A 21,761-nucleotide genomic window follows, 5' to 3' on the forward strand; every position below is an offset into this window, starting at 1 on the left:
ACGTCAATAGAGAAGGCGGACCACGATTCCCGATGTTTTCATGCGCCGAAAGGTAGTTAACTAGTTCATTAGAGTTACGTAAAACGAACGGGTCATTGACATGCAACCTTTCAAGGTGTTTCTAAAGAAATTTTGACATTTCCCCTTGCCAAGACTCTCTTTCAGTTACAATTGCTCTTAGAGAAACGTCTACTTTATGCGTCTTAGCGGAAAAGAACATTGACAGGTGCCTTTCTTCGTGGCTAGCCTGCGCTTCCTGAGGCCTTCAACATGCAAATCCTGGCATGGTGTCAAGGCCCTCTTTTTGACCCTCGTCGCGACATTAAGCAAATGTATAAAATTCTTACTGACAGCAGCACGTGCCTCTTCAAGAAAACAATTCTGCGACAGGCTAACTCCAACAAAGACAGGTTATTATCCTTTAAAAATGTAAAGGACAAATTTTCATGTGGGCAAAGTCATGTGGACAGTTTCATGTGGAAAAAGTCAACCAAAATATGTAGAAATACCATAAGAACACTGTAAACAACAAATAAAGTAAAAAAAGAAAATAGCTGCACCGATGTCGCCACAGGCCCATCACCGGCCACATCACTTCGAGCGTGAAATTCAGGAAAGCGATATCGCGCTTTCACTTTCTGCACCAGTAACCTACCTTACTTCCTGCGAAGAAATCAAATTGAAAGAATTCGTAACCACGCTAGAACTACCTTAGTGATTTTTTTTTCGTTCATTTTAAGATGTCGCGGTTGCGTACGACTGCTGTATGATTGCTGTAACTGCTTTATGAAAGCGTCAACTACTACTCCGAAGAGAAAAGAAACTGACCACTGCAACAATGACTTGCACTTTATCATGTTTTTTGGTCGTGTTGGACTTCGTACCGTTCTCATACTTCCACATTTTTATTTCGAACCAGCTGTTTCAAATATCGCGGCTTACTTTCAATCCTTAGCGATGGACCAATGGCGACAGGCCGCTTTACGGGCAGTTGTTAGAGAGAACCCTGAAAACTTTGTACGCGCAGCGTGCAAGCGCTACACTTGGGAGTAATATGGGAACGCCCTGTAGCTCAAGGCCACCTTGCTTCCTCTTGGCAAATGCGGCAGCTGTCTGCAAACACTTAACCCGCATGAACCGCGTGAACTTCTGAGTTGCATTTAGAATGTCCATCGAAGAGGCGTTTCGAGATGCGGTGGCTGTCCTTACTGCGGACACGAAGAGCCGTCGCCTAAATACGAACCATGGTCATAGAGCTGAATGTGCCCGCCTAAGGCATTTTGAGAATAGCAGCGCTCCTTAAAGTGCGCTGTGTGTCTGTGGCCTACAGAAGACTTTGCCTTGTTCCGCTGCGCTACAGTAGACCCACAATAAATGATGCAAGATGTAAACGGGGAAAATGTAAGCCTAACACTTTAAAGAATAATACGTAGAAAATTAAAGTATGCTAATAAACAACCCGTTAACAAAAACAAGCGTTCGCGACCTGTAGCCGGCCTCTTGGAGCAGTGAGGGGTATGTTTACTTAAGGTAAAATCTCATCGATGACTTTTGCGATTGAATGACTCTGCGCGTGAAATCTTCCGGCAGATAAATGGTTCGGGTGCATGTGGCAGGCAGTTAAGGACAACAGTGAAAGGCAATGAACGAAAGCACTCTCCTAGGTAAGTGAAACCTGTATGGAATGGTGGAGTATGGTCTGCCATTAAGCTCCGTTGTTGCCTACGGACTGCTCATTCTAGAGCATGATACCGCTAAAAATCCGCAATTCTTAAGCGTTAGCCGGGTGTTTCAATGTTTTGGGGGGATACTGCTATTGAAGGAACCTGTCAATAGCTTTGTTTGCTTACTTTTCCCGGTTATCACCGTCGTTATAGCCTCGGAAACGGGTAGTGCCAATTGGGGAGGAGGAGGAGATGCGAGAGTGCAGAAGGCAGAGCCAGGTCTGTGGAGGAGAGTGTCGTGCCAGAACTGCTTGATGAGCTCGCTGACGGGGCCAGTGAAAAGTCTCCGTCAGTGCTGCTCTTCCATACACGGCGCGATGACATTACGCGAGCTGCAGCATGAGCATCACCGCTGCTCGGTCACAATGAAAACTGGCTCAGATTTTTTCGCTGGCTAGGGCCGGGAAACAAAAGCACGACTTAGCGCTGAGCCGCAGCATACCACAGCCACTGAGGCAGATAGGAAGGCTTGGTCGAGGCATTTCGTACGTATTATTTCGCAAACATATTGACCCAGTGTAATATTCGGCTTCTTCAACGCAGAAGTATGTTTTAGCGTTGCCTTGATCGCTGAGTGTCTGATTCAGCACGAGGGCAGATTACCAAACCGGAAAATCAGAACCTTGGACAGGCGCCTGCTGACAAGAACGAAGCGCCGCACTGCAAGCTCGGCACAAATCGGCACCTCGTAGAAAGCGCAGGTTCCCCGCATTCCCTAAAGTCAACCACGCGTACTCGTTGGTTTCAGTGAACGGTGCACCATCGTGCAATCGGTGGCGAGTGTGGCGGTGGAGATTAGCTCTATGGTCTCCGGTCTATGGCGCCAATCTTAAGTGTGCATGCTAGAATGAACCATATACTGCCGTTGTGAAAGCTCGGTTGAACGCGAATAGCGTGATAAAAAAGAAAAAGAGCAGGCAGAGATGTAATCAGAAAAACATCCGGTTGGCTACCCTACGCTGGGAGAGGGGAGCTTGCAAGTAACAGAAGAGCGAGAGCAAGGGAAGTTGAGGTCAATATGTGAACGCGCGCGGAGATCACATGCATAGTCAATGGGACGCAGCCAGGCCAGTCGTTTTCAAAAAGCACAAAAGTCATTTCACTGTCTTCTGGGCCTACTATCCGTGGCGAATGCGTTCCAGTAGCGCCTGCACGGATAGTGGGTGATCAGCTCCTCACCGCAATGCATTGTACATTTGTTGTTTTCGTACATCATATCGAGCAGTGGCACGATAAGGGGTCCATATGTCATGTAAATCTGGGGTATTACGGGCCAAAACCGCAATTTTATCATGAGGCACGCCGCAGTGGCACACTCCACATTAATTTGGCTACCAGGGGATCTTTAATGTGCCCCCAATGCACGGGACCGCGGGTGTTTTGGATTTCGCCCCTATCGAAATGCAGCTGCTGCGGCCGGGATTTTGGGGTGATGTGACATACGCTGCATCCTAAAATATCGTAGCATGAATGTAATGGACCTCGTGCCTCGAGAAAGGTGCGATAACAGTGCAAAGCATGATGTTATTTACCGCATAAACCGGTGCAAAGGTTTGCCCAGAATGTAGTTCTACACCTGTTTTTTACTTGGCCAGACGATGATTCACAATGTACTATAGACGGCCATATAAAGCAAGGAATGACATACGCTGTCTTTCTTTTCAGGAACAAATCTCGACTTATATTACGGTTTATATTGTATTGTACACGTAAGACTGCCAGTACTGCCTAGAAGCAACCAACTTTTTCAACATAACGCAAAGAGAAAACAGACGAAGAAAGAGCCCACTTGTTGTGTAAACCAGAACGACTCTTTATTTATTTATGTCGCTTGAATGCACTCCCTTTTCACCACAAACTGCAATTGGAAATGTTTCTAGTGACGTACATTATTTTATGTCTGACCACCATCAACTTTCTATACAAATGCTGTCCTTGCATTTCTGAAAAAAAAAAAAGGAAAACATGAAACAAAAGATTAAGATCAAGATAGAAGTATATCCTGAGTGCGCGATTTTCTGAGCGTTGTCCTTTCGGAAATCGAGCTCCTACTCGTCGGTTATCATCATAATCTTTTCGGTTCATCTTCCAGAAATTATAGTAATTATATGTGGTAACTATAGTAATTATATGTGGTAACTTTTACCGGCGAAAAACGTATACTCTCCGGTTTGATCGCAGTTTATGAAGCCGATGTCGGGATGAAGCAAAGTCACTAACATGACGCTGCCATAGCGAGTGTGAATGTAGTAGCTAAAACAATCGTAAATCAATGATTGAACTAGAGAAGGCGCATTAATCGTTTCCAAGATGGAGTTGCTGAGCGTGTGCTGGTGGGCTAGTTGGTTAAGCATGATTACAAAGACGGCGCCGAATAAAACAGCACACGAAGAAGGGAGACACGAGACAAGCACGTAGGCGCGTACGTGCTTGTCTCGTGTCTCCCTTCTTCGTGTGTTGTTTTATTCGGCGCTGTCCTTGTAACCAAGATGGAGCCTCCCAATACGCGATCTGTTGCGGCTGCTGAATGTACCATGATGAGGTCAGCGAACCGCATGCGCCAAGATAGTCTGACAAACGCAGATGGATAAAAATGGAAGGAGGAAGATGGAGAGAACGCCACCTCAGAACCCATGCGCTAGTTTATTAAAGAAGAGGAATGTACTTTTAGTTTTTACTGAACATGATCATGTGTAGAAGTAGCGGACCAGAAGCTGCCATACTTCTAGAGAATAAAACTGTCTGTACGCCATAGTAGCTAGAGCTAGAGGGAGAAGGGGTATAGGGACGTGCTCAGACAGTCATTGAGTCAAACACGCTCGAGCAAAGTTAACTTAGAACAGTCGGGCAGTGAAAATTGAAAATGAGAACACAAACGTTTCCTTCTGTTTGTGTTTTAGACGCCCAGCTCTTCAAACCATTAATTTTTACCAACTCGCTTGGCTTTGTGTCGCTCATAGAACGAAGGAAGTGGTGGCAGCTGCTTTTTTCGATAGTAAGCACTTCTCACACGTTCAACTGCATTTTCTATAACTTATAAAGCAAAAAAATCTTTGCTCACTTCTCCGAGATTTGCCGTGTCGTCACCGTCAGTCTCACCGAGTGGATAATCTCAATTAAAGAATATATATACTACCTCCCTGAGGGTGAGTTTTCAACCCTGATCAGCGAGCACGTGTAGGATTCTAATGCATGGGATCTGCATGATTTATGTATCCCGTGAACGAGAAGGTTACCCCCAAGTGGACACAATAACAGCAAGCTTACACTACCGCGTAATGCAAAAAAAAAGCTAATGAATAGTGTAAACATGGCACCAGCAGTTCCATCCCCCAAAATAATTTTCCTGCGCTTCCGTTGTTTGTAGGCTGGATATCTCATGCGGCTGACGTTCGTGTAGATAATGAATCAGGGAGCCTTGCAGGATTAGATTGGCCGAGGTCGATGAGGTATGATTTATGAAAACTAAGAGATGCCGTTATCTTTAGTAGGCTAAATAAACTATGTTCATTGTCATATAGATAGGTATTGTTAAAATTAGCAACAGCAGATATTGAGTTTTCCCAGTGAACTAGGTGCTACGTGTCCCATGGTCCATGAAACTGCGTGCCTAAAACACGAAATACAAATGGGATGTTACCATTTTTGAATTAGATTTGTTGCAAGGGGTCCCATCGAGTGCGTCTGTGAGCGCGTAATATGACAGTCCTCCTTCGGATTTCAAACGGCACCGCCACTTGCAATGAAGCAGGTCAGACTCCCGCTGTAGCGAAAGAGAGAACACTTTTAGCTCGAAAGCGAAATGTAGGTATGTTCAATGCAACGAACGTTTGGGAAGATGCTTTAAAAAATCAGCAACCAATGAAGTATACGTTCATGCGACGCGCTAGACTTTGGACATTCTTCGGAGTCTGCATGCGAAGGCGATGCATTTGATGGACAAGTGTTTTCTAGATCATTCGGTAAAACGAATGGGCCCCGAGTGTCACTAAGGGCGCATTGAAACCGTCGGTTGACAGACGTGGCCTGACCTACCACGACTGGCGACGAAGGAGCGATTCGAGGTGACTGATGTGTCGCACCGCCAAATACCGCGCCGCCTGTCTTGTCTCCGCACTGAAATGTCTCGCGACAGCAATCGCGCCATTTGCGTCGGCTCGGACTGCCGCAGCTGCCACGCGCCACTGAAGTGCAGGCGTATAACGACGTCCTGCCCCTGCGCCGCTGATCGGTTCGGCATTTTTGCGACTCCAGTTGCGGAGCTGAAAAATTCTGAAGGCCCAATCCACTCTGTGAAGGTGGATTACCAGCGAAGCTATTACCATCCATTTAACCTTAACGCACATCATATTCGAGTTGCTCCTCGGGAGTTCTTACTTTGCGGGTCCTACCCACAGCTCATATTCTAACTGAACCACGTGCAGACGCTACATACGATGTGTGGTTTTATACGTAAACCGAGACATACGTATTCAGATGCAACTCGCACTAACGCCCACTCGCTTCTACGCAGGTACCTTATAGCAGCGCCAACTTATTATTTGGTGACTCTTGCCGCGATCCATCCCGCATGGTGACACCATGCCGCCCGTGTGCGCGTACGCTACATGTGTTTTTTGCGCTAAATCGACGATTTCTAGAAAGCCGAGTTTTCTGTGGACTGCCACGAAAGAATCGCTGGTTGGTAGAGGTAAACAGCTTCGCTGTAAAATATAATCGCGAGCGTCTGATCCGCAACGGTCACGTTTCGACGAAAGCGACCATTTGCGACCGTCGCATTGCGAACAACTTGGTCGCTCGACCTGCGCTATTAGCTGGCGTGTATGCCGCCTAAGGATGGCCCAGTCTCTTGGATAGCCTGGTGAAACCATAAAGCCCAATACGGAGAGAGTACCTATTGTTGTGGTATCTATATACCTATCGCACCTATCAAATACCTATCGTAGTATCGTAGTGACTGCCCGGTAACTATCATTATCACGCCGTCGTGAAAGCGATATAGCATCACATGTGTGAATAAAAAAGGAAAGTTTAGGCGTATTTCAGCGGCAGCAGGCAAAGACAAGCAGGAGACGTAGGCACCGCGGTGCGCTCCCGATTCATTGTCAGGATGGCGAGCATCTGCACCGAAGGAGCTTGCATCGACGTATCCCCACAGTCAGTAAATCCGCAAAATTTTAACACCTTCGGCCACTCTGCATTTGGCCTCAGCCACAATAATGCTTGGCTTGGTTGTTTGAGACTATATCTGCGCCAGAAAAAAAAAAAAAGGTGCCTTGTTGATTTCGTTCTCAAAATTCCGGATTGAATTTCGGTAATAATAATAATATCTCCAAATTTGCTAACCTTTTGTAGATCGTCCGCTTTTTGACCCCAACAAGATCACTCCCCTTATAAATATTATGTCTTAATATTATTTGTATGGGTTGTAGTTTTCTTTGTCTTACTTCCGTATTTAAGTTCCTTTTTTTTCAGTCTCCCTCAAATAGCCGCTTCCTTGCCGCATCCCCAGTAGTGCGTATATTCCACGCTTGAAAGAGGAAACAGAATTCGTGGTTCTAGAGAGTTAAGCATCTTATAGATACTCCCTTACTTCATGAAAACTAGAATGTAACAATACCTAGGCCTGTTATCGCTTAAGGGCAGTCAAGCGTATGTCAACAAGAAAAGTGAAATAATTTGCAATAAAAAGGAAACGTAACTCTGCATACTCACATCAAACATTTATTCTTGACGGTAGAGATTTGTCAACGGCAATTAAATCGTCTTACCTCAGCATAGGAAGCCTTCGGGTACGTAGGGAAATACTTCTTGCAGTACTGCGTCCCATTCGTGATGTCTCCAGGCAGTCTCACTGCTTTGTCAGGCAGGTTGGCGATTTGCGGATTGGGATTCGTGTTTTTCAAGAGACACGCAGAACCTGATAATCTGAGCATAGTTAGCAAGTTATATCAAATTAATTGCCGCGAAACCAACCAAGAACAAGTCATACGAAGTCACCATGTCATTTGAAGCGAATATATATGTCTATATCCGAATATATAAATATATATCAAAATAATATTTACAGTAACTTATCTTTACTAACAAGGCCCTAAAAAATTTTCTCCCAAAGAAAATAAATTTATCTTCAAATACAGTATGAAATATATACTATAGGACTCAGTGTTTTCTGTTTAAACCAAAAAAAAATACTTTATTTGGCATGCTATCTTTTTTTCGCGGAAATCGGTTTCAACAGAAATTCATCTGTGAAAGACAAATTCGCCAGAGCAATTTACCACGGCCATCACGGGTCGCAGCTGCATGATTGCATGGAGTTCGATGCAGGCAGCCTCGCGTCGTGCTGTCGCCCTAGTTATGAAATAGTTTATGTGGTTAAGGCACACAGGGCGGAATATAATACCAAATTTTGAGGTTTGTTTAATGCATCATTTATTGCATTTAAAGCATTATTAGTGAAAACAGCAGTATTAGACGAGAAGAAACGAGGGGCCATCAGATGGCGCTGACCAGTGCTTTTTAGTGAAACGCCTTGAATTTCAATTATGCACAAAGAACAAGACCAATGATGGGAGATGGCTACAAAAAAAAAAAAGCAGGACATACAGAAAGCCTATTTGAGCCATTTTCATCGCGCATGTATTTAAGGAAGAACTGCTAGCACACCTTTGGAGCGTTCATTCTCAAATGATTTTACTGTGGCTCTCGCTGTCTTATCTGGGTACTTGAACAGCGTTTGACACTGGGAAAACACGAGGTTACATTTGCACTGCCGACAGTGCGAGGCTCAAAATCATGTAATCATGAGCTGACTAAACCTTACCGTCAATTCTCGCTTCTGAAGCCCTTTTTTTACCGTTTTATGGTTATTTGTTCTTTTTTTTTTTTGCACAATGGCTTACATGATCTAATTGTTTGTACATGTTCCTTTGTTTCTTCTTGGAACGCCGTGCCCACAGAACGTTTCAAATAAAGTCTTATTCTATCTATGTCTGCTTCTCTGATGCACTGACTTTCAGTTCCTGCATCCGTCGCCGTGTGGCGCGTACACTTGCTGAAGACTGTCCTTTTAGGACACCAACATTTTGGGAAAATATTAAGTATCAGATGATCCGAATACGCTAAATGAGTAACATAAACATTGTTCGTGGTTCATAATTGGTTATGGGGTGATCGCAACTTTTACGCAATATGCATAATTCTGTTCTGTGCTTGCAGTGTATTACATGTGTTGTGTGTTTTGGCTGTTCAAAAGATCTGACTTTATATATGCGTATGGGGACTGAACTAATGCACGAAGCTTTGCGACTCATATACTGTTGTACTATATATTTTTTATTGATCCAGTGTTCTACTGAGTGCCCTATTTTGTGTCGCTATTCTGCCTTTTTACGCAAATTTGTTTCCGTTGCCAAGTGACAAGGAGTAGCCGGTGCCACCGAAAGGCCCCAACCTCTCCTAATATTCATTTCAATAAAAACTTTTTTTTTTGCAAACATTGTTATTCTGTGCATTAGATGCAGCTACAATGCTGAAGAACAAAATTTTCGGGTATACAACGCCTTTTGACTCCGACAAGTCGACGAAACATTCAGCTCTAAATAGAAAGGACGGTACGCTCAACGCAAGAAGTTATTCACTGAAAAAAATGCGGTGATAGTTAATCTCGGAAAATATACTCAACGAGAAAAAAAACTAACTTCAAGGTGGAAACAAACATTAAGCGGAACCTTCCTCAACTGGAACTGCCCAAAATATAGGTAGCAGTAGATGGTCGTCGGGGTGGTGCGGAATGTGTTATGCGTGGTAATGTGTGTGCCTGTGTGTGTGTGGGGGGGGGGGGGGGGGGGGAGGTTATGCTGATGTATTTATGCGTCATTTATTTATACATGCGTGAGGAGTACAAGCAGAGGAGTGCACAAATTTACACTGCCGAACATATGGATTCCGCACGACGACGGCCGGCTTTTAGTGCTACGTACATCTTCGACAGCTCCCTTTCAGGGAGGTTCCAACGCTTAATTTGTTTGCGCAATGCCCGACGCGTCACAAACAAAGCGTTAATGACGTCATAGGCAGCGGAGGGGGAGAGCTCGAGTGGAGCATCCTCTCGTTTTCGGTCCTCTTTAGTCACCTTGAATCCTCACTGGTTGGGTGTTTACCTGGGCGTCCCACACTCTTTACTACCCTCGTTTTAGTATAGGCTTAGGTATTTGTGGCCGATAGGTTCAACACCCCCTTTCTAGATGTGGCGTGTGGGGAACGGCGAAAGTAAACGGCCTCGTAAAATGCCTTGGGCCGGCTCACCCATTGGTATCGCGGACAAGCTGCCGTTTGTCACTGTACCACGGATGGCAGCTATCGACCGCGCAGACAATGGGCTTAAGCTGCCCATTCTCGCCCTGTATTGGGAAAAGGGTTTCACACGAAATTTTGCGTCAGACGTGCCATATAAGGCAGCGCATTAAAAACAAAGTGCGCCGAACATTGAGAAAATTAAAACCGAAAACGCAGACGCGTAGAGATAACTTACTTCAAAAATGTTTTTATGGCCTGCTTGCTGCAGCTGGAAAACATGAAGGAGCGTGACCCTCCTGCCTGGGGACTCATCAGGTAGCCGTCCGAAACGCTACAATTCTTTGAGGTGGTATAACCATCATGATCAGAGCCAAGCCTGTAAAAGAAGGATATTCACAGCCGAAGTCGGCCATACAGAAATGGTTTCGTTTCTCAAACGGAACAGTCAAGAAATGTACATACATTTTTTTACATAAGCAGTTGTGTGTACATTCAAAATCTCGTTCCACATAGGTCACATCAAGTGACACATATTTGAGAAAAATGATCCACTTTATGAAGCTAACGTGGAACGAAATTACGAGTAACCGACGGATGGTAGTCCTAATTTTGTTCCAAACAGAGTGCACATTAGCAACTGGAACGTATTTGCAATATTGTTTCGCTTCCTAACTGGAACCTATGGGGAACGAATGCCCTCAAGCGCCGGCTCTTCCTTCGGCCGAACTTCTTGACACTGTTAGGTTATACTGCTTATCAATCCTACCATCGTTCCGCATAAGTTTCACTTAGTGGAACATAATTGCATATATGTTCTACTTAGTGGAACTCCCGTGGAACGAGCTTATGAGCGTACCGACATAGCGGCTCATTGTCGCTAAGTAACACCTGCTTTGCAAAATTACGATAAGCTCATACTAAAAAGCAGTGTCGCGTTTGTGACACGCACTGTCAAGTCGCCTAGTATTCGCAACCCATGCAGCGCCCACCAGTAAATAAACTGTCTTGCAAGTGTTCTACCGGCTTGCTGCTCTTTCCTCCTTGACCTAAAATCATCTTTTTCGTTTTTGTACTTGTCGGTTTTGCCCAAACTTCTGCAGGTAATGCTAACGCCTAGCGAGCACATTCTTCATTCCTTGAAAAACGGCGTCAGAATGCATTAAGATCCCTTTAAAGAAATGACAGGAAAAAGAGCCTGAATAGTTGGTTAAGTACTTTTGCTGAACTCTGTCACAGGTTGCAAGAGTTTGAAACCCCTTAAGCGGCACCTCAATAAATCTACGGACAATATAAGCACGGAACCATAAACACTAAAAAGCTGCTCCTTCAAATTTACTTACGCGAATTGTGGCGGGCAGTTAAATTTTGAATACTCTTTCGGAATTAGTTCTTGTTTGCGTTTCTATTGAATTTCCAAACCCACATACCTCTTCCCGTCACCAAACATACCGACATCATGAACTTTCTAACTGTTCCTTGGTTAAACTTCAGATTTCTTGAAGTTTCTGACATTCCATGCAATTTGTTTATTTTGTTTTCAAAGGTTGGCCTACTGGGCTTCATGTTCGTGTTCATTTGAAGCAAGAAAAAGTATAACAAACCGTTATTTACGCACCAGTTGAACACGTACACCATTATCCGTATAGTTCTAAACAACTACAGTTCTTGATGCCACAGCTGCGTTGGTTTCTATTTAAACTTTCCCGCAGAAACGACGCGCAGCAAGCAGTTTACTCATAATGACTGGTTTCATTCACTGCTGGCTATATAAATACTTACAGATGTGCAATCTCGTGAGCAGCGTACTGCACTCCCGTAAACAACCCAGGCTTGTCCTCTCCGACTCCAACCTTGAGATTCCTGCAGGCTTGGCCTTTGAAGGCCAGCCCTGCGTGAAGACAAGCGCCGCATTTTTCGAGCAACGTAATATGCTAAGCCCGATATTCAATTTACGAACACCGCAATTAGAAGCGCGTAAGTGGTTTCGTATTCCAGCTAATTGCTCGCATTTGCGTGGCAAAAATAGAAAGTATTCCATAGTTAGTGCATACTAATTGGGTTTAAGACATGTGGCGCCGGTGAAAGCAGGACTCGCAACCTCGGCTTGAAGCGTCCTGTTGTCTACTAATTGAGCTACATATAGCGGCGCCTTACCCCGCGTAATATATATATATATATATATATATATATATATATATCCTGATAGCGTTAGCCTACGACACTCGGGACCATGGCGTCAGCTGGGCGGCATCACTCCAACAGCGGACGTCACGTATATAGCACGTGAACTTAAGAGCACGCATGTTATCTTTCTGACAGCTTTAACTTTTGCTTTATTCAACGTTTCAGCTAAATCTTTCTCTTTCCTTTCTTTGGTTTCAGTGTCTTGATTTCGTTTGCTTCTTATGAGCCCTTCATCTTAAAAACTAAAATTGCCTAAAAGGGATTCATGTTGCACTTTCTTTTTACGTGATAATATGTGCGAATCTTTGTTTTCCTTTCCTTCTTTCTTTTTTTTTAGTTTTGAAGCAAAGTTTATAAAGAGTCTCCTGTTAGCCCACTCTAAATCTGCGTTAGTATTTATCTGTGTTAGTATTTAATCAGCGTTAGCATCTGAATATGCTGGACGTTTTGGGGACTAAGCGCGAACGTGGGCTGTCTTGTGTTGGCTGATCATGGAAGGTGCCTAATATGACTGCCAAAATTGAAAGAGCACACCGGGTTGGCACGACGGAACATGACAGCAAGCCGTTTATAGTCCGTGAATTGTTTCCCTTGCGCGGTCTGTGGTTCGGAGAGCCTGTGTAAAGGCATATAGATTACAATTTCTAAAACAAAAACCACCAATTACTTATTGCCATTGAAACGTTGCCATCGTATGACTAAAGATTGAGTGATGATGTATGACTGTCTACATTACGCCGCTTAAAGAAAGTAAAGAAAAGCTCGTAAAAAAATAATGCACATGTTTTCTGCCTCAAAATCGCGGATACAGCATATGAGGGGCCATCGTAAGGTTATCTGGCACCTGGGCCGCGATTCTTTAGCGATGCCTTTCCGGATGCTGATGTCTTTTCGCGCTATTCACATTTGTCACTGGTAAGCGCGAGGCTCGGTGCGTTATCGTCAGAATCAGATTGCCATAAGAGGTGGATAAGAAAGAGAAAGAGATAAGTCATAAGGGAAAGGCAGGGAAGTTAACCAGGCTGAGTCCGGTAGGCTACCCTGAACTGGGAAAGCAGGAAAGAGGTGGGTAAGACTGGCGTAAAATCAAGCGTAAGGCATTGCTAAAAGATAGAGGCCCACTTCTACATCACAATATTCGTAAGCTCTAATCTTCGGTCTCCTGACCAAGATAGAGGGTACGTACACGCATCTATCCTTTTCCTTCTCTATGCAGTGAGCACCCACCACCCCCCCCCCCCCCTGCCCCCTTCCCATTAAAATTTCGCCCTACATTTTGAAAGAACACAATCATTCGATTACACACCATATTTCATACCAACTCGCTAAGCTGCCGTTCGTAAGTTTAACCGCTGTCTACCCTTCCTTCACATGCCCCGATTACCAAGCAAATGCAATCGACAAACGCTCCAGCTCTGGAGCGCAGTGCCGCATGCCCGAAAATTGCAAAATCATTCAGGAGTCCAGATAAATATGAATAGCTAGAAGAACCTTATCACAACTTCAAGGTAGGCATACCGCACTTTCGAACTAGCCTTGGAATGAATTCATTTCTTCCTGAAGATGGAAATGACGGTAACCATCTCCCTGCCTTCGTCGCTGCCGTCACCGACGTCAACGTATTTAAGAAAACCGCCGCCGATTTTGCATGCCCCTCCTCTCTGTAATGTCTATGATTCTTAGAGTATTGAAAATAAATAAATAAATGAATGAATGAATAAATAAATAAATAAATAAATAAATAAATAAATAAATAAATAAATAAATAAATAGTCTTCTTTATGAAATATCACATGCATGTTCACGTAACTGACAAGAACGGGAAGAGTAGAATAGTTTGTACTCTTGCTGTTGCGATGAATGAAATCAAATTAGCCTCATTGGAAATCATATTGGTGGTCATTCTGAATGTTCACGATTGGATGTTGCTGACTCACTTATAGTGTGCCATTTCTTTAATGTATGCACGTTGTCCTTACCTGCAACTTCGGAACTCTTGGTCCCATTGACTAATTTAATCATATTTAGCCTGCAAATACACACACAAACATTACACACACATTACATTACACACACATTACATACACACACACACATTAGCATCTTAAAAATTAATATACCGCCTTAGTATTCTTGAGTGGCAACGAAACCAACAGCACATTTTATGTGGTATTCTAAATACAGAGAAAACTGCCCAATGCCTTTGTGTGATTGCAAAATAAGATTGAACAGTCATTTCGAGAGAAAGTGGGATGCTCCTGTACCTGCATAACGAGAGAGAGACGGGAATATTAGGTGAAGATTGAACATGGGCACCTTTCCTAGCCAAAGCTAAAAAATTGGTAGACAGTTGGAAACGCAACTGAATGCGCGGAGCAAATGTCCGTGCCCTAGTCGAGTAAAATAACGCCCGCCAGTGGAAAAGAAACGCAATCGATCGATGGTACGATGCAGAGCTCGAGGATTGCATGAAGTGATCAGATTAGACTAGAAAGTTTGCAGACATATTCTGTATTCGCTTTGCTCAGTAGGGCTAATAAAGTCCTATTGTAGAATAATATTACCTTCAAGATTAAATAACTTAGAACGACTGCGAATGCGCATGATATATACTGAGAAGAAGCACATATATTCATGAATATGTCAGCCATTCCATTAACTACTACACAGGACGCAGCACCTAACGTGGCCGCAGTTTCAGCCACCGAAGTCAGAGTGGCGGATAGAGATGCAAAAGTAAGGACGTGCAGGTTAACCAGAGCATACGTGTGGTCAAACAACTCGTAAACGGGGAGAAAAAAAAGGGGGTTCGAAAGATACGCAAAAATAAAGAAATAAGAGAAAAAGAACGAAAAGAAATAAGCGAATGAACAACGTAAGAATGCGTGTTTGCTGTCAGACAGTCTGTCACGTGGCCGCCTAGTCACACACAGTATCAGTATTACTTACACAGACACACCTCACACAGTCACAATTTGGCAGACAATCAAGCATACTTCGTATAACGCAAGAGCGCTTATGTAGCCGCTCGCGCTAATACCTGCGTTGGCCAGTATCCACGAATTTTAGTTTCTGCGTGTAGGCGACTCTCCAGCCGATCTAATGCGGAGCACAGCGCTACACATTGCTGCTTAAAACGAGGACATTCACAAAAAACGTCCGCGATCGTTTCACTGCCCCCGCATCGCACTTCGCACCTCCTATTCCCTTCACCGCATAATATAGCAGAGAGAGGAGAAGGAGAGAGGGAAAGGAAGGGTGGTTAACAATGCATAGACAGGCTGGCTGCCCTACACTATAGGTAAAATGGTAAAGGAAATTAAAAGCAATGTGGGAAGAGACGCGCAAAAAACAAAACAGAGAGCGAGAAAAAGTGCAGATGCCATCGACGAGGATTGTCGCTGTAAGCGAATAGCCGAAAGCTTCTAGAAAAGTACTCACTTTATTAAAGGAATGGTGAGCTTGAAGGCGCATATTTGCTACAGTTAAGAAGTTAAGATATTTAGGTAACACTCTTTGTCTGCTCGCGTAATTTTGCAGAAAACATAGTCGTTAAGGAGCACATCTGCAGCAATAGTATACTTAACTAACATAGTCCACCGTGGTTCCTTGGTGGCTTTGGCGCTGTGCTACTAAGCACGAGGTCGCAGAATTGAATCTTGGCCACGACAGCCGCATTGCTATGGGAGCGGCGAAATCCAAAAAACACCTGTGCCTTGTGTGCACGTTAAAGAACGCCAGGTGGTCAAAATTAATCCGGTGTCCCTCGCCACGGTGGGCCTCATAATCAAATCGTGATTTCGGCGCGTAATACCCCTGAATTTAATTTATAACATAGAAGCCGGTTCGTCATACGTGTCTTTTCTGCAGCGGAGTAAGCACTGGCGTGGAAGCCGACTGCCATTCACCTCTCCCCCACGGAATGCCCTCTCCTGCAGCAGCCACCACAAAGAGAACGGGCATCATTACTCGAGTACAGCAGTACCGCAGCGTTACTCAGTTACGCGAAAGCCCTCTGCATCTGCGCCTTTTTATCGCCTGGTGAAGTCCAACCACCGACCACGAAAGCGGGCGACAGAGCCAAAGAAAGCTAGTCACATAAAGAAAGACTGTACTGAACAGGGTTCTCAAATGCTTCAAGGCGAAGATGTCCTTTTACCCTGATAAAAGGTACACCAAGTCTGATTTGACCATTGATGGCTTGGTCACCATGTATTGTTGTAGCTTCTTCAATGTTTCTAAGCCAAGGAGATCCTTCTTCCACAAGCTCACGTATGGCTCATTTGTCTGAAAAACAAAAATAATTTTATTAAAGATCTCCATTATAGTGATCCCGCCAGGAGTCCGAATGCTTTAGAGGGAATATAAGATAAAAAAAGATAAAGATAACAGACTACAGGAAATATACAAACTTGGATTACTTTGTTCATGCCGAATCATTGCCTCAGACCACTTGTGCTACTTGAAATACCGCGAATATTCACGCTTGTCGCCAGGCCTGAGGTGAGATTTGTCTTCGTCCTCTTTGCGATGGACATCTCTTATTTGTTTCATTCACTGACGGTCGAAGTATAGACCCGCCATGGTGACTCATTAGCAATGGCGTTGTCCTGCTGGCCGCGAGGTCGCTGGTTCGATCCCCGGCCGAGGCGAACGGACTTTCACAGGGGTAAGCGTCCGTTTACTTAGATTTAGATGCATGTTAAAGAGCTTCAGGAGGTCAAAATTATTCCGCATCCCACCCCTGCGGTGTCCCTCGTAAACCACTGTGCATATTTCGCGACGTTCGATACCGCACTTTAATGCAGCACTTCACGTGTATATGCGAACACTGTGATAGCGGTCCATCTGGCAGACCTCAAGTTCCGCACAAATAAGTGCCCTTGAATCTGTTTAGAACCGTGCCTCTGGTTATATAGATACTTTCTATTATTCTCGTTACCAAGACGTTTCATCAATGAAAATTAACATGCGTAGGTCTACCGACACTTCAACCACGCCTTGAAAAGGTTCCGGCTTAGGATCCTTTCACCGCAATTACAGTAACGCAGCTCTTGCAAATATCTTTTTCTTTCTGTGATCATCCTATAGGTCTTCGTGAACGATAAGTAATTCAAGGTAAAAGTTGTGTCCCGGTGGATTAATTTCTGTTATGCTTATTTCTAGCCACGAACATAGCGTGACTGGAACCGCCTTCCCGCTTCCATCACTGCAAAGTATAATGCGGCCGCCTTCAGAAAGGCACTAAATGATATATTTTGTTAACCGCTCCTTTCTACAAGGCTATAGGGCCCTATGAGTATGCAAATTAATAAATTATTTATAAGTAATCGAATGAATAAATAAACCGTTTGTTTTAAAACCCTCCTCTATCATCGTCTTTTTGTTATATGTTCGTCGAAAACGCAGCTATCGGCAGCCAATTATTATATTTGCTGTGATAAATACACACATCATCAATTGATTTACGGTCATGGCGCTTCAGCACATGAACTGCGCAGTAGCACCATATCATCCGAAGCCTCAAATGCCCATTTACACGGCTTACCTTTAAATAAAGCTTTCTTACCTTCATCGAAAAGACTACTGACGCAATTTAATACTCACTGCTCTATCGTATTTAAATTTTTAAGCGATGATGATGTACCGTGCTCGTTCCTTAAAAAAAAAACATAATTTATTCATTCTGCGGAACAATAAATTTAACTTTGCCAAGATTAACCATAGTTTCGCTAATTGCTCTCGTAGACACGAATATGAGACGTGCACATATTGAATTCAGTGATGTGCTCTGTTCCATCTCGCACATTTACTGATTATGCATTTATCAACGAACTTTCTTTCTTTCATTGAAAATTATGGGGTGGCAACTTTTATTTTGCTCACCATCATTCCATTTTTTTCTATACCGTACTAACTGGACTGCAACGTGAAAAGAAAGCTGTGTTAATGCAGCACCTAAGGATACATTGCAGAAACTAATAGATGCGGAAAACTCGCGCACGTCAGTACCTTTCATCTATCTTACAGCCAACTTGTGCGCACCGTATTATTTCTTTACAAGCCAAAAAAATCTGGTGACGAATGTTACGAAGGTCTCTAATGTCAATAACTACATCAGCCAGTCTTCCGCTTCTTTAGCAGTCCACTAAACAATGCATGTGACACTGCTTAGGCAACCATGTAAATAGTCTGTCGTCGCATGTAGGCGCATGTCATCGAAAAGTGAATAGCTTGAAGCTTTGTTTCACAAGGTCCCTAAGGAGCACTGAATTCATGACGGAAGGCTAACCTCTACATCGCTGAAACATCACTGCAAAATGTTTAGTTACTTTGTTATTTTTTTCTTTGCTGCTTTAGGTACACGTAATATAAGCGTGTTTCTTCAGAGGCATAGAATTCAAACCAGGAAAAGCGAACGCAAACCTGTCAATGCGTTCTACTTACAGTGAACGATGCTTCGATTGCCGTTAAAATTATGTTACCAGGGGGCTCAAGCTGCCGCATGCGAAGGCTGACCTGCGAAACAAGAGTGCAGAGAAGCGAAAATAGTTAAGCGATCAAAAAAAAAGCTCGCAATCCCGGCCCTGAGAAACTGGTTATCCAACAAAGCTGTTGAAAACCACCACTGCAACTGCTGAGGGGTGCGTGCAGTGATTTATGGCTTTAGTGTAATGGCAATAGTGCTATATTAGAGTAATGGTAGGAATGGGAGTAATGGTAATATTGGCAGGCGCCGCCGCCCATAGCGGGGCTGCAACAGCATTGAAATCAGTTGCTATCATTTTTACATACGACACGCTATAGGGACCCCACAGTCCACGTCGAAAGCTGCCGTCGCCGCGGCAGCTTTCGCAACAGTAATTTTTACCGGAAAACGTGTGCGAAGAGCGCTACATGCTTCACATTGCAATTGTGAGCGCCTTATCATCGGTTATGTGGTTCGGATGCTTTTTTTTAGCTTTATTGAAATGCATGCTGTTCTGTAGGTTGAACGCGTGATTCTAAAAATTATATGCACTGTTCGCTTCACTTTGCTGAGTGCTTGTAGCCTCTGCCTTAGAGGGTATAAGCCATTGATGATGATAGTTTTCGACATGCTGTTCTGTATGATGTATGCATGATTCCAAAAAAAAATGTGTGCACGGTTCGCTCCACTTTGCTGAGTGCTTGTAGCCTCTGCCTTAGGAGGTATGCGTGCTTACGGGGGTATGAGCCAGTGATGATGGTAGTTTTTTTTTTCTTTTTGTCGACGGATGCGAAAGAATCCCGGGATCGTAGCTATATACAGCTTCGCTGTAACATTTTGCTTCTGCCAGATTATATGAAGGTGGGGCTACACAAATACTAAATGATACGATAAATATATTCTAAATTAACGTTTAGAAATTCTGGCAGTCTTGCCTCAAGGGCGAAGCATTGGCAGCGACAGCAAGGTTTAGCGTAACGCTTGAACTCCTGGAATGGTGTTCTCACTGTACATAGGTGCGACATGTTTGCGCACTTAACATGCAAGGCAACTCCTTCTACGTAGCAAGAACCGTGTCCCCCGAGCTCGTTCTCCGCAGAGAAGCGTCATGAGCTACCGCGGCGGGCCAATACAACAATGACAGAATAAATTTTCCATGTGAAGCTGCCCTAACAAGAGCTTTGCATCCAAAGATCATCGAGACGCGTGTGACCCTTATGCGTTTATGCCCCGGAGAGAACGTTGATGCCACTCTTAGCAGTGGCAACTTAAGTGGACTTTACACGACAAACCGAATTCCTCGATGGCGCATATCGTGGCTGAGTGACAACGAATTGCGTCGCCGACAGTTTATCTACTTCGTTTTTGATTGCAACTTGATTGGGTGGCACTGGGTGACTTAATGCTCGTCCGTAGAGTTTGTTCCGGCGTACGAATCTATCTTTAACGACTTGTAAAGCCGCCAGTCATGTGTTGCACGTGATATACGATCGAGTTGCTAGCGCATATACCAAAGCGCGTTCAATGACCATAGCATGCAGAGAAAAACTACGTGTTAGAAGGAAATAGCAACTTCAGAGTAGAAACGTAGCGCCCCTTTTACAGTTCCATTCACGAATTCTTTCCAGAGAAATGGAGAAAAGTTCTTTTGCGCAGTAAGCCGACCTTCTGCACGTTATACTCTAATTCTAAATCTGCGTTTTGTTCTTATGCGCAATTCATTCTAAATATCTAGTGAAACACATTAGTTATAAAAAAAAAGATTTTCTCTTTTTATAGTAATTTCGTTCGTTTTTGTTTTCTTGGTGGACGGGGGCAGAATCTTCCGCAAATCATATGTAACAAAATATTACGAAAATCGCATAGTATAGACGCGGGCAGCCCTGTGTGATGCAGATGCTGCAACAATGTCTTAGCATACACGTATACTACAACTACAATCATGAATTTACCGGTTGTTACGACTGGCCTGTGTGATAAACAATTTGTGTCACGCCACCAGAGCCACGGCGAAAGCCCGGACGTTTCAGTTACCTCGAGCCGCCCGCAACCGTTGAAAAACGCCTGGGAGGCCGCAACGCCGATGTCTGTGTGCTCTCGCCAGTGCTGTCTCCCTTCAGCGAGTGAGACGGTTAAAAGCTTCGTGTGCACGTTCCCTCCTCCTCCTGCTCCACATCGAGGGAGAGGACAACTGGGTCTGCGCATACACGTCAGTGCCTTTTCCTCGGCTGCACCAGTGGCAGTTGGAAAATCGGTTGAGCTAAGGCCGATTTACGCTCGAGCCGCCAATCGCCGCAAGCCGCACCGCACGCGTGCGGTCGCGCGAAAGATTGCATGTATCAAACACTTGTGCACAAATTTCGGTTTACAATGTGTAAGGTGTACGCTGTGCACACAGTGTAAGTGGTAATTTATGCACAATTGCTGGATACGTCCAATTTGTCGCGCGACCGCACGCGTGCGGTGCGGCTTGCGGCGATGGGCGGCTCGAGCGTAAATCGGCCCTTACCTGAGCGAGGGCGTTCGGAAGACTATTAAAGACGCCTCCGCCAACGGATTTCAGCCTTCAGCACAAGAAAGCTTGTAGAGCGGACCGCTCCGTCGCTACTTTGTTACTCCTTACATCGATCGTTTGCCACATGCCACCCCTAGATTGGGGTGGCATTTATGAAAGCTTGCATGTTCTGCATTGGAATGGCAGACATCCCTAAGTGGGACTTCTGCGAGACCGAAGTAACTACTGAACACGTCCTGAGCTTTTGTTCCCGTTACGACGTCCACACCCGCCCTCTCCGGACAGCATTAAACTGGCTGGACTCAAGACCGTTTTCAAAAACCTAGATTTTTTGGAACATGGTCGTACGCGTCGCTGGCGCAGAAAGCAACGAAGGCATTGTTGCTGTATTTGAGGTATTCTGGACTGTGTAGCCGTTTATAGACTCACGCACACTTTCATATGTGCGCGCAACTAGTGCTCTCTTCCCATCTTTCTCTCTTTTCACCCCATTACCTTCTTCCCCCAGAGCAGGGTAGTAAACAGGACGAGCGTCTGCTTAACCTCCCTGTCTTTCCTTGCTTCTCTC

The 21,761-nt window shown here is 44.4% G+C and overlaps 1 protein-coding gene across 1 annotated transcript; it reads right to left on the reverse strand.

The window, feature by feature from the left end:
• Window positions 1-3,513: 3,513 nt before the first annotated feature.
• Window positions 3,514-20,764, reverse strand: LOC140214448 (snake venom metalloproteinase trimerelysin-2-like). The gene is made up of 9 exons (XM_072285805.1): window positions 20,713-20,764; window positions 18,657-18,728; window positions 16,369-16,496; window positions 14,189-14,238; window positions 11,805-11,913; window positions 10,261-10,401; window positions 7,496-7,652; window positions 5,365-5,487; window positions 3,514-3,667 (listed from the first exon to the last, which is right to left on the reverse strand). Exons 2-9 carry the CDS (start codon window positions 18,714-18,716, stop codon window positions 3,635-3,637), a joined length of 801 nt encoding a protein of 266 aa, XP_072141906.1. The 5' UTR covers window positions 18,717-18,728; window positions 20,713-20,764; the 3' UTR covers window positions 3,514-3,634.
• Window positions 20,765-21,761: the final 997 nt, after the last annotated feature.

Source organism: Dermacentor andersoni, unplaced genomic scaffold (genome assembly GCF_023375885.2).
Source record: "Dermacentor andersoni unplaced genomic scaffold, qqDerAnde1_hic_scaffold ctg00000044.1, whole genome shotgun sequence".
Classification (NCBI taxonomy): Eukaryota; Metazoa; Arthropoda; class Arachnida; order Ixodida; family Ixodidae; genus Dermacentor; species Dermacentor andersoni.